Source organism: Eublepharis macularius, chromosome 2 (genome assembly GCF_028583425.1).
Source record: "Eublepharis macularius isolate TG4126 chromosome 2, MPM_Emac_v1.0, whole genome shotgun sequence".
NCBI lineage: Eukaryota > Metazoa > Chordata > Lepidosauria > Squamata > Eublepharidae > Eublepharis > Eublepharis macularius.
Genome location: NC_072791.1, coordinates 155,333,419 through 155,346,949, shown reverse-complemented (window position 1 = coordinate 155,346,949; position 13,531 = coordinate 155,333,419). Strand labels below are relative to the sequence as shown.

Genomic DNA, 13,531 nt, shown 5'->3' with positions numbered 1-13,531 from the left:
GCGGAACGAAACTATGCCCAAATAGACAAGGAAGCTCTGGCAATCGTAGCTGGGGTGAAAAAATTCCATGATTACCTCTACGGCCGGAAGTTCCTCATCGCAACCGACCACAAACCACTCCTGGGACTACTCTCTCCAGACAAGCAAACGCCTCAAATCCTTTCGCCCAGAATGCTGCGGTGGACGGTGTTCATGTCTGCCTACTCCTACGACTTACAGCACTGCCCCGGCAAAGCAATGGGACATGCCGACGCCCTGAGCCGCCTGCCACTTGCTGACCAGGGGACCGACCCATCTCCAGCTCATCACATCATGCTGCTGGAAGACTTGCCGAGTCCACCACTTAGAGCCTCCGACGTGGCGTCACACACTGCTAAAGATCGCACCCTCAGCCGCGTTCTCAACTGGGTGTGGAGGGGGTGGCCATCAGGCCAGCTGGCCGAAGAGTTTCGGCCGTTCCTCATTAGGCAGCACGAACTCTCAGTGCACAAGGGCTGTCTGCTATGGGGAAATAGAGTTGTAATTCCCAGCAAACTGAGACAACAAGTGCTGGAGGCACTACACAGCGGACACCCAGGCATAGTCCGCATGAAGGCAATGGCGCGCAGCTATGTTTGGTGGCCAGGCATGGATAGGGCTATCGAGGAATGGGTCCGTACCTGTCAGCCGTGCCAAGAAACACGCCCAGCTCCAGCGCAAGCCCCAGTACATCCTTGGGAGTCAGCGAGAGCACCCTGGTCGAGACTCCACATTGATTTTGCAGGGCCATTTCAGGGACAAACCTTCCTAATAGTTGTGGACTCTTATTCAAAATGGCTAGAAGTTGTTCCTGTCTCCACAATGACTACTGCTGTGGTCATTAGGGCCCTACGTCAGCTGTTTGCAACACACGGTTTGGCTGACACGGTAGTGTCAGATAACGGAACACAATTCACGTCAGCGGAGTTCCGGCAGTTCCTGGCCAACAACGGCATCAGGCAAGTCACGTCTGCTCCATTCCACCCTTCCACCAATGGGCAGGCAGAACGGATGGTGCGGACAACAAAGGACAGCCTTCGGCGAATCAGCCAAGGAGACTGGCAATCGCGATTGGCTGCGTTCCTGTTACAGCAACACGTCACGCCGCATTCTACGACAGGGCGTAGCCCCGCTGAACTACTAATGAACAGGAAGCTCACCGTGACTCTCGACAGGCTGCACCCCGACCTAGCGGATGAGGAAAGGCCCATGCCGGAAGGAGAGGTAAGGACCTTCCAGCCGGGGGATCTCGTATATGCCCGCGACTACAGCGGACGTCTGCCATGGGTGCCTGCGACCGTGGACACCACAACGGGACCAGTGTCATACGCCGTTGTCGCTGCGGATGGCAGGAAACTACGAAGACACGTGGACCAGCTACGACGCAGATGGCCGACCAGGACAACGGGAGCCGAGAGCTTACCAACGCCCAGTGAACAGGATACCATCCCTCCAGAAACGGACAGTGAAGCTATACCACAGCAGGCACCAACGGTCAGCTCACCGGCTGCAGAGGCAAGTACTACCCCCGAGAACCAAGCGGAACTAAGTAACGGGCTACCAACTGCCCAAACACCGGCTCAATTGTCGGACGCACTTTGTCCCTCGCCTCAAGTGACCTTACGAAGGTCCCAGCGGACTCGGACTACTCCCAGCCACCTGAAAGATTATATTTGTTAGGAGGTCAGTTCTGACTTAGGGGGGAGGAGTGTAATGTATTGGTCGAACTGTAGCTGATAGAGAACTCAAGGCTTTGCTATCAGTGGCCACTAAGTACGGGTGGCAGCAAATCAGGAGAGCCAGATAAAGACCAATCACTGAGCTGTAAATAAGTTACAATGTATGTGAGTTATGCAAACGAGGGTATTCTAAAGTACGTGTTCTCATTGGCTATAACTCTTTGGGAGGGAAAACTGGTATGTATATATATTGAGGGTTTCTGTCAGTTGTTGTTGTTGTGTGTGGTTATACTGAATAAAGAGCTGTTGGTTTACTTCAAGTCTGAACCCACTATTTAATAGAAACATACCAGGAAGCCCTTAGTTGTGATTCCCTGGTACACATATAAAAACATGTCTTACCATTCATAATTCATGTATTTTCCCCAGGAAAGTGGGGCTGTCTTGAAATTTAAACAATAATGGAATCTGGGCACACAACTATCTTGGTTAGGGGCATAGCTGAAAGTGGTGGAGCCATGCAGCTAAATCCAGCAGTTTTTGGTAGGCATGGGAACAGAACTCAGCACAAAAGCAAGCTATTTAACCATGGTATACAGCTAAAAACAGCCTTGTCCTCTAGCTTTTCTGGCAACCAGCCCCGAAGTAAAAAACAAAAACAGTAGTTGGTTGGCAACACTGCAGGTAATACCAGCATACTAGAGCTTCCTTTGTTACACTTAAAAATATAAAATAGTCCTTAGTGTTTAAGGGGAAAAGAAGATCGTACAGATTGTTTCAGTATCACGTGGCTAAATTTCACAATCTGAACTGCTGCTAGGAAATATACAGAGGTTCTTCCTGAAGGGAACAAATCCAGTTGTGTGCCAATAAAGGACAAATTCTTCATGCAAAATTTGCTATGTCAAATAATGATATTTACTTTGCATCAAGGGTACCTACTTTATTCTAAAACTAGTATGTGCTTGTTTTTGGCAAGGGAAAGTGAGTGGGTGGGTGAGTGATCTACAAGAGAAATGCAGGAAGGAAAGGTGATGGGGAGCTATGAGGCAGCGAGGGGCCAGTCATGCTGGACAGAAGCTTCACTCCTTGAATACTGGCACCATTTGCAGATACTGTTTTCAAATATATCTTCAAACCCATGTGGACTAGAAGGCAAAAGTAAGAAAAATCACAATTATGATTGTCAAGAATCCAAGCTGGATAGCAAGCTTTATTTTCCATATGTATTGCGGAATCTAGGGTTGCCAGCTCTAGGGCAGAGCCTGGGAAGGGATTTGCTACTATAGAACCCATGTACAAAGTTGCCATTTTCTTGAGAGAATTGATATCTGTACACATCCGTAATTCATGTAGAACTCCAGGCCCTACCTGGAGGTTGGCAACCCAGCACAACAGGCAACAGTGTTGGAGATCTGTATCCATCTTTTCCAGGTAGTTATTACCATTCATAATATTAGTGTCTGAAAAGAGATGTCAAAATCCAGTGGTGACATTATGAGAGTACTGATTCTTCTGTGCGAAGGGAGGCTTTCCCAGTTAACACAATGGCCAATCTGGCAAAGGCTTTGTGAATGAGCTGTGATCCATGAGGTTGCTTGCCAATTCAGACCTCACCTCTTCCACAAATTAGATGGTCATAGGCAAGACACATTCTTGCACCTTCAGTTCTCCATCTGCAATACAAGGATAATAATACTGGCCTACTTTACAGGGCTGTTGTAAGGGGTTATAACAAGATAATGTATCTAAAGAGCTCTGAAGACTTCAGCCCACCTTTATTTTGGCCCCATTTCCCTATTTGCAGTATGAAGATAATAACACTGGCGTATTTTATAGGGCTGTGGGGAAGAGACAGGGAAGCACATAGGGACATAGAATCAGAACCAATCTTATCTTGAAGCAACGTGAGGCAGCTGCTTCCAAGGAGGATACCATCACCCCTTCTTAAGCCTGGGCAAACCTTACCGTCTCCCCCACAGGGCCTGCTTTCTGTTCCTTTTTAAAGAGAAGTGGAGACAGCCTCTGCCAGGGCAAGAATGTTTTCTGCAGGCTCTGCTGGCGCTGCCCAGTTCAGACAGAAATGCCAGGCTGAGTTTTTTTAGAAGAGGCTTTAGCTGAATGTGACTCATGAGAAGGTTGTTTTTAATTATTTATCTTATATTAGGGAAAGTGGTGTATTATATTAAATAAATGTCATAAAAATAAGCAGTTCATAAATGTCTAAAGTTCTCATTGCATGTCGCTTGGTCCTTTGAGGGCCTTCCAAGTGTCTCTGCACATCAAGGGCTCTGGCAAGGCATCCCACCATGATGTACTTGAGGAGAGGTAATCCTTTCTTGGGTAGGAGGAGCCTTGACGGTTGCCAAGGTTGCTGCCTGCTATGATGCAGCCTCTGACCCTGCTTTCCTTCTACAGATACAAGAAAGGGGGCGTGGCCTCAGGCATGAAACACATAGAGACCAACACATACAATGTGCAACGCCTGCTGCACGTCAAGGGCAAGAAGCATGTGGCAGCTGGAGAGGTGGGTCAGAGATGGGAGGGCCATATGGGGAAGAGGCTGGGGATTTAACACCTTAACAAATCTGTTGGCACCACACTGGGCTCGGAGATGCATTTATCACTTATGCCTGATCTGGAAAGGACAGATTTATCCAGGCAGACTCCCAGGCACAGAATTGCCTTGCATTTTTTGGAGCTGTGAAAACATTCTGTCTACTAATTGCGCTGATGCAATATATCCCCTCCATGTGCTTCTGTCCTGTCCAGTCCCACACAGAGAATAGGTGCCCTGTGTTTAGAGAGACACCCACAGTTTTCCCCAGCTGTCCCGCTCCTCTTCACAGGTGGAAATGAGCTGGAGCAGTTTCAACCAAGGTGATGTGTTCCTGCTGGACCTGGGCAAGCTCATCATCCAGTGGAATGGCCCTGAGAGCAACCGCATGGAGCGTCTGAAGGTGCAGAGGATGCTGGGAAGTGGTGGAGATGGGAAAGCTGTGTAGAAATGAGATGTGCCAGTAATGGTAAAGCCCACCCACTATTGAGAGAACAAGGGTTTTGGTAACAATATCCAAATATAGTATTCATCCTGCTGTAAACGCCAGCATCAAGTGTCAGCATCATTGGTGACTAATCAGGCCCAAGTGTCTCAGGAAGGACAGCCTGTCTACAATCCCTGACCACTGTAGCACAGCAACAACAACTGTTACCATTTGCCCACTTGTTGTGTGATAACTACAGGATTGGGCACCCCAGACTGAGGCCATGTGGTGTTAAACTGGGAAGAAAGACCTGGGTTTAGATCTCCAGTTGGTCATGCAGCAAACTGAGGGCCAAGCTACACATGACGAATGACACTTGAACGGCAAGTGGATTGAGTGGAGGGCAAGTGAACAGGGAGAAATACACTTGCTGTTCAAGTGTCATTCGTCATGTGTAGCTTGGCCCTGAGTGGCCTCATGGCAGCCATTAGTCTAACCTATCTCACAGGGTTGTTGGGACAACTATGTGCACTGCCCTGAGCACCTTGGAGGAGAATAAAAAGAAGACAGACAGACAGACAGACCTAGTTGTCTGATCCAAGTGGGAACTAAAACATGAGGACATTGTTCAAGATGGCTGCCAAATTCCATACAAAACAGGACTTCCTTAGTGGGGAAGAGGGGAAGCTCTGCAAGGAAATGTTGGAAGGAGACATTCACCCTCTTTTCAGCTATTTAAAAATTGTCATGTATTGCTTCTGTCAATGAGGTTTGTCACCAAGGTTGTTTGAATGGTCAGGCATCTGATATTTGAGGGGCTACTACTGACACTTGGCAGGAGTATGTAACAGTAGTGCAGAAAACAGAGTGCACGATAGCCATATTCTGCCATTCTCCAGGTGCCCCCCTCCATGCACATGGACAGCTGCCTCTCTGACATGGAGGAAGGAAGCTGCAAAATGGAGAAATGGGGTGAAGGAGCTATGAAATAGGGGAAGGAGAAAAGCAAGAGAGCTGTGATACGGGGGCATGCATGCCTTGGTACCTGAAGGCCCATCCAAAACTGCAGCTGTCTTTGCTGGCAAACCTGCAGTGCAATCCTAAACAGCTTTACACCCCTCTAAACTCAATGAAATCAATGGGCCATGTAACTGTACCTAGGATGGCACTGTTAACCTCACAGTTGTTCACAATGCAAGCCCTGGTCTCTCTCCAGAAGGTCTAACATATAGTCATTGTGTTCTCTGATCTGTGGACTTCCCAGAGTTAAGCCAATGCTACTCAGCCTTCCACTAGCAACCCTCTGACACTGATTTGTTGTTGTGGCCTGTTCACCACAGGGGATGAATCTAGCCAAGGATATCCGTGATCACGAGCGTGGGGGTCGAGCACAGATAGGTGTGGTGGATGGTGAGGCCGAAGATGCTTCTCCTGGACTGATGAAAGTCTTGACCTACGTGCTGGGGCCAAAGAAGGAAATCCAGCCAGCCATCCCAGATGCTGTGGTGGAACAGAAGCTGAAATCTTCTCTGAAGCTCTACCAGTGAGTGAATTTGCTGCTAGGGACTTGTTCTCTGCTTTTGGTGCAATATAGCCTCTTTGACTCTTATTTTCTCTGATCTTTCTTCGTTCTTGCATTGTTTTCTCTTCTGTCTCTTTTTCCTTCACTTCTGCTATCTTGGGATATTGGAGGTGGAAATGACTTGCCTTGTGACTTCTGTTCACTCTTTTGTTATTTGTTAAAAGGAAAACAAATAAAATTTGTAATAATAATAAAGATGCACAAATCTAAAAATGCCTCAGGGGCAGGAGGACAAAAAACAATAAAATAAACAACATTTTCATTTGGTGCTTAACATTCAACAAGATTGGCACCAAGTGCTTTGTTTCAAGTTCTCCCCTTCCCCCTTTCAAAATAGTGTAAATGTTGACAGGCATTCAGGTGTTTATCATTTTGACTGCAAGTGTGATACAGAATTGCTTCCTCACACAGTACAAGAGAAGTAGAGAAAGAATGAAGAAATGTATCATTTATACACATTCTCTGCTTTTCTGTAATCATATCACTGAACTCTGAGAGTATCAAGAATCCCAATTCTGGGCCAAAGTCATTCTGCACAGTCTTATTTAGCTTCTAAGATACATCTTCTTAGATCCACATCCCAATGAAGAGAGCATTAACTTTACTTTGGAACTAGCTCCCTGACACTGTTCTGTTGTCCTCACAGCGTCTCTGATGTAGAAGGGAACCTGCTCATCCAAGAAGTTGCTGTCCAACCCCTTACCCAGGACCTCCTGAAACATGAGGCAGGTGGCTTATTTGGGGAAATGGGCTGTGTTGTATCAAAGCAGCAGAGAAAATTTTGCTTAGAATTGGGCGGAGGGAGGAATTGGGGAAAAGAGGAAACAGTGAGTCAGTCAATACAGTTGTGTCCCTTCCTTTTAGCCGTTGCCATTCCAATGCTAAAATGGGAAGCAGATGAGGGTCATGGTGGTGGGAAGTCTAAGACAGTCTGGCCTGTGAGAAAGGGCTCCCATCCCTCACACAGCAGCTTTCTAACAAATCAAGACCTGTTTTTCTCCTGCTAGGACTGCTACATCTTAGACCAGTGTGGCGTAAGGATCTATGTATGGAAGGGCAGGAGATCCAGCCAGGAAGAGAAGCAGCAAGCCATGACACGTGCCCTGGTGAGTGAGAGGGTTTAGCAGAGGAATATGGATGCACTGTCCTCCTTGCCTTGGGGTAGAGGAAAAGCTGGGCACATCCAGTTTGGTACTTGGAAAAGAATGATGGCAGGACAACAGAACTCTTTGGAGATTTGGGGGCAGTCTCTGTACTTCCTTTGCAGTCTGTTGCCTCTGAAAGGGACATGGCATGTCACAATTCTAGATTGTGACTAACATCTGTGGTAATACTGTTGCAGGCTCTTAGTCTGAATTTAATTGGATCGGGGCTTTAATGTGAAAATGTCAAAGATTAGTATTGCCCTATGAGATCAGCAGCCTGTCTCCAAAAATCACTAATACATGTTTTATGATTTTAAAAAATGCTAATGTTTTTGCTTTGGTAGGTTTCCTTAAAGACATCCTGCAGATATAGGGTAGTTAGGGATAAAAATGACTTTTGCAAGTTTTCTGGTTCTGTTTGAATATCACCATTTCAATTTTGCTTTTTCTTCATGAGAAAAAAAAACTTTTTTTGTTTTGTACCACTTTCTGCACCAGCATACTGAATTATTCTCATTTAAAATGTATGGCATAAAAATTCTGTAAAATGAACAAAAGACTCATCAATGATAGCAGCAAAAATGCAACAGACCAATCAATTACTATAATAAAATATGTAATTGAAAAGATACAAAAATAGTGATATTGTGTCATCTATAGGGGTAACACACAATGGTTCACAAACTTGTTGAGGGCTCCGTGGTAGAGTATCTGCTTTGTATGAAGAAAATCCCATGTTCAATCCTGGCATCACTATTTAAAAGGGTCGAGTTGGAGGTGATATGAAAGACCTCCACCTGAGACTCTGGAGAGCTGCCACCAGTCTGAGCAAATAATATTGACCTTGATGGATCAATGGTCTGATTCAGTATAAGGCAGCGTCATATACCTAAGATTACTCTTATTTCCAACCTGGACATCTAGTTACTAAAGAAGTTTCTGTTTGCCCCAATTGACCAAATAGTGGCTTCATTCCCAGTACTATTTCAGGTCAGGGAAATGGTGCTAGAGTGGGGAAGGCTTGAACACCCTGTCTCCTCATGCCACGGACCCAACAGGAATTGTACTCCACATGCCTGAATTTAAAAGAGTTTCCTTCATGGAATTCTCAGTGTCTCATATAGCTGAGTCCTTGCTCAACAACAGACCTGCAACAAGAACTTGGGCAGTATGCTGTTCCAAAGTAAGGATTACAGTGAACCACCTAGAACCTCAAGCCCACTTTTGTGCCTTGAGAAAGAAGATATTTATACTGTTGTAAGCACCTCGGAAATCTTGGTAGGCAGAGCATAGAAAATACTTGTATCTATATTTATGAAAGAAACAGAATATCATAATAAAATAAGTCATACGCATATTATCCAACAATGCAAATTTGACTGAACTACACAGCCATTAATTTTTGTGGGGGGAGGGAATAAGCAATCAAGTTCAGAAGATGAAGCTAGTTTTGTGCTACTACATCTGCTTTTTAGCCTTAATTGCTGTTCTCTGTTCAAAAGCTTATCATAGTATCGATTGTTTCAGCATATTATCTTCTGGAAAGCGACTGTCTGTTTTAAATTCAGTTTTGAGGCATTAAAAACTTTATTATTGTGAATTGATTGATCAATATCCCACCCTTCTGCTTCAACAGCACTTAGAGAAATCTATCAAATTATTTTGATATTCCAACCTGAATATATTATTTTGTTTCAAGGGTATAAACTTGAGGGGGGGCACTGGGGGTCAAGCTCATGCCAGCAGTGCCCCCTAGCCTGTTTTGGGGGAATAGTAGGCCTCAGCCCCCTCCAAGATTTCCCACCAGGAACAATCCCCCCCTCCACTGCCAGGTAGCACCGTGAAGCTGCTCAGGGTCTCTCTAGACATGCAGGTTTAAAAAGAGCTGGGCCTGGGTTCCCTGAAGCCACAAAGCAGCTATGGGGAATGGCTGTTAAAAAATAAAGACGAGCCCAAACAGACTTGAAATGCCTCTGCGGGGGTGGGGGGTGGGGGGCTCTTCCCTCTCCCCTTAAGCCATTTCCTGTGTCAAAATAGCATGGGGGGTTTCTTGGTTCCCCCCCCCTGTTCCATGTTGAGTATTCTGTGCATCTTGAGCAGTAAAAACAGGGGGAGGGGAGTCCCCCAGGCTATTTTGACATGGGAAACGGATTGGGAGGAAGGGGAATCCCCTCCTCTCCCCACAGAGGCATTCTGAGGCCATTTGACTTCTCCTTTATTTTTTAACAGCCATTTACTTTTTAACTGCTATATGGCTGCAGAAACCCAAGTTGGGTCTTGAAACCCAGACCTAAATCTTTAAAAACCTACATGTTTAGCTTGACCTAGAGAGAAGGATCCTGGGGATGAGGGGAAAATAGGGAGAAGATGACCCAACTGCTCCTTCTGTTATTTTTCTTATAAAACATGAAAAATGATGTCCTCGTGATAGCATCTGAAGAAGTGAACTCTGACTGATGAAAGTGCATGCTGGAATCAATGTGTTTACTCTCTCAGTTGTTGCTTTAATTCAATAGCATATTTAATTCAATAGCACATGCAATGGATTATTACAGTTACAGTAGCTCCTTTGTTATTATATTCTTTCACTTGCAGCCTTGTTCTCTTCCTCACCCCAGGGTTTCATCAAAGCAAAGAACTACCCACCCAGCATTGGTGTGGAGACTGAAAATGATGGTTCTGAATCTGCTGTGTTTAAGCAGCTGTTTCAGAAATGGACAGTCCCCAGCCAAACTGTTGGCTTTGGCAAGACCAGCTCGGTCGGTAAAGTAGGTAAGTGCTGGAGCCCGACCAGGTCAGGAGACCTGATGGACACAGGCTGTTTCGGATTTATCTGGGCCTCACAGAGGAGGAGATGAAGAAAACTGTTATGACCTGCCTGCTCTGAAGTTCAGGAAGAAAGATGGAGGAGGGGCATCCTTTGTGAGCCTATAATAGCTCCATTGCCTTTCCAAAAAGGCATTTTGATGTGGACATGTTGTTCCATTCTGGTTTGCACACATAGCAATATGGAGGCCCAAAATGTTGATCAGAAGAAGTTGTTGTTATAAGCCACCTTGTTCCTTGATTATTGCAATATTACCTGCAGAACATAAGGCCTCTGAGCTGCAGAGGGTTTGTGCTTATATATATGAACAAATATGATTCTATTATAACAACAACAACATTCAATTTATATACCGCCCTTCAGGACAACAACACCCACTCAGAGAGGTTTACAAGTGTGTTATTATTATCCTCATGACAATCACCCTGTGAGGTGGGTGGGGCTGAGAGAGCTCCAAGAAGCTGTAACTGAATCAAGGTCACCCAGGTGGCTTCAGGTAGATGAGTGGGGAATCAAACTTGGTTCTCCAGATTAGAGTCCTGCCACTCTTAACCACTACATCAAACTGGCTCTCCAGAAAGGAGTTTTGTTGGGTTTTGTGAGGACTTGAGCTTGGTTGGTTGTGCGGAACCAATTGTATCCAATGAAACATCAGTAGAATTCATCACCTATTAAAGTTCTGCTAATGCATGGACCATTGCACAAGGGGTAGCACTGACCATGGTGCAATCATGAACATTTATTGTTCCCTTCTTTGAAACACCATCCTTTAACTGCATTATTAAATTTTAAAAGTTACACCAGCATTCTAATGTTCACCCTATGCCTTGTGCAAAATAACTCTTTGGCTGCAATGGGGCTTTCTTAGCACAACAATGTAACACAACTGTGAAAAACATTTCTTCTAAAATAATGGCTTTTACGTTTGTGGAAGTGGACTGCAAGATACCCAACAATGCATCTTTTCCATCAAAGCCCATTCCTTCTTTGTCAATGTCCGCCCTTGGTGCAACAAAAGGCTCAACTGTGCTGGTAATTCCAAGCTTACCTATTTACTTCCTACCTGTCATCTCTCAAACAGCCAAAGTGGAGCAGGTGAAATTTGATGCCACCACTTTGCATGCCAAGCCTGAGATGGCTGCCCAGCACAGGATGGTGGACGATGGCTCAGGAGAGGCACAGGTAAGGAGCAAACCTGACCAGTTCCCCCACTCTTGATTGTAAATCTCTGAACTGAATCTGAGATTGGTTGGATGACTTGTGAGACACTAGGGTTAGTGGTCAGATATTTCTTGTTGGTCTTATCTCTGTAAGCACATGAAAATGCAAAATGATTTGGTGTTGTGGCTTTATAAAAGGGGGGAATAGGGTGGAAAGAGTTGCAATAAATGTGGCCTTGTCACTTTAATGTTCCTACTGTGACTGAAGAACTGGAAATGTCCTTGGATAGGGCAGTCTCTGCCTACAGCTTTCTTCATACAATGCTCACCTTTGTAGGTCTGGCGAATTGAGAACTTGGAGCTGGTGCCAGTGGAGAGTCGCTGGCTTGGGCATTTCTACAGTGGTGACTGCTACCTCATCCTCTACAAGTACCAAGTTTACAATAAGATCCACTACATCATCTATATTTGGCAGGTGAGTGTTGGGGCCAAAAGAAAGCAAGGGCCAAATTAGACAAAAGAGTAGGGAACCCTGTTTGGACCTCCCAGATTTTAAAAGCAGCTGTGGAGATGGTGGCAGGGTTGGGAACACAACATGGGGAGAAAGAGTTGGTGGAGAAATGAGAAGTGTCCAGGCCCAAATTCAACACCTTTGTGGTTTCATCAAGTCTTCTGTCTTTATAAACATGAAAATGCACATAAAGTCCTACTTACAGGACAATACATTGTTAAATGAGAGGAGAGGCTGGCAAATTTTACTGTAAGAGGAGAGATTTTAGTGTCGCTAGGGAGTGTTAAGGGATGTTTTTGAAACCATCACAAGTACGATAGCAATATTATCAAGTTTAGGCCAAATAAATACCTCTGTTCCTTTTTTTTGGTGGGGGGGGAGCAGATTTCTAGTATTGCCATGCATACTAGTGAGCACACACATGCCCAGGTGCTTGCTCGCGCTCTCTCACACACACACGCATGCAGATTCTTTTTTTAAGAACAAGTGACTTAGCCAAAAATATAGGCACTCCTATAGAATTCTCCTATATGCTCTGAAACATAAATAGTGGGTAGGATTAGTTGATATCCTGCCCTAAATGGCATCCCTAGTTAGGAAAGCTAGAATGTAGGAAGCAAAAATTTTATTTCTTGCTTACACAAACTTCTAGGTCAGTTTCTTATCTCCAGTAACAGAAACTGCTTGCATGTTCTACACACTCATGAGGCTAATCTGACCTTCTATGTATTCTTTAAAACCCAGAAGCTGAAATTCTCAGAATGTTGAAGGTTACCATTAGAATGCAGGAATCTGCAGTCCATAATTTTATAGCACAGTCATAATTTTGTGTGTGGGTATTAGAACCATGGGTTAAAAGCACTCTGAATGATGTTGGAATAACAAAGGAAGCTATACCCTCTCTTCGATTCTCAGCCTGCTCTTTGTTGCTTTCCAGGGCCGCCATGCCAGCCAGGATGAAATAACTGCCTCTGCTTACCAGGCTGTTATTCTGGACCAACAATATAATAATGAGCCTGTGCAGGTGCGAGTGACCATGGGCAAGGAGCCTGTGCACCTCATGGCGATTTTCAAGGGGCGCATGGTGGTATACGCAGTGAGTAGGACCTGAGTGATTCACATTGCTATTCCCCATAAAGTAGGACTGTTTTCTACCACTTCCATTTTTTGACTATATAAGGGTTTACATTCCAGACATGTAGATCTGAGACTCCTATCAGGGGGTACAAAACAGGTTACCTAGGGGGGTCTTAGAATCTCTTCCTGTGGAAGCCAAGGCAATTGGATAATCTGGGACACTACAGGCAGTCTCACAGTAGGAAGATATATTCTATTGGGCCCAGCTCTATATTTCTCTGATGGAAAATGGGAAAAGATGTAATTTTTACACAGGCTTAAAATTTCACTCTTCGGGGGAATAGTATGGGTAGGCTTGAACTCATGTAGGCTTCTTCCGTGGCCTTCCAAGTTTGTTGGAACAAATAACTCAGTGATACTGAAACTCTGCTTGCTGTGCCTTTTCAAAAGATCACAGTTGTGAGTTTGGGTTGGGTTTCTATCATGCTAATGTTTTTAATGTACATGAATTTTTTAATTGTATTTTTAATATGTTGTTATCCGCCCTG

At 45.0% G+C, this 13,531-nt stretch overlaps 1 protein-coding gene across 2 annotated transcripts in view; it reads left to right on the top strand.

The window, feature by feature from the left end:
- Window positions 1-13,531, top strand: part of VIL1 (villin 1) — a 38,156-nt gene that overhangs the window by 18,438 nt on the left and 6,187 nt on the right. For both annotated transcript variants that reach the window (XM_054971140.1, XM_054971139.1), the window contains exons 5-13: window positions 4,116-4,224; window positions 4,547-4,657; window positions 6,022-6,224; window positions 6,910-6,988; window positions 7,271-7,369; window positions 10,027-10,180; window positions 11,317-11,417; window positions 11,733-11,870; window positions 12,844-13,002. In XM_054971140.1, coding sequence (XP_054827115.1) covers window positions 4,116-4,224; window positions 4,547-4,657; window positions 6,022-6,224; window positions 6,910-6,988; window positions 7,271-7,369; window positions 10,027-10,180; window positions 11,317-11,417; window positions 11,733-11,870; window positions 12,844-13,002 — 1,153 coding nt within the window. The remainder of the gene's footprint in view (window positions 1-4,115; window positions 4,225-4,546; window positions 4,658-6,021; window positions 6,225-6,909; window positions 6,989-7,270; window positions 7,370-10,026; window positions 10,181-11,316; window positions 11,418-11,732; window positions 11,871-12,843; window positions 13,003-13,531) is intronic.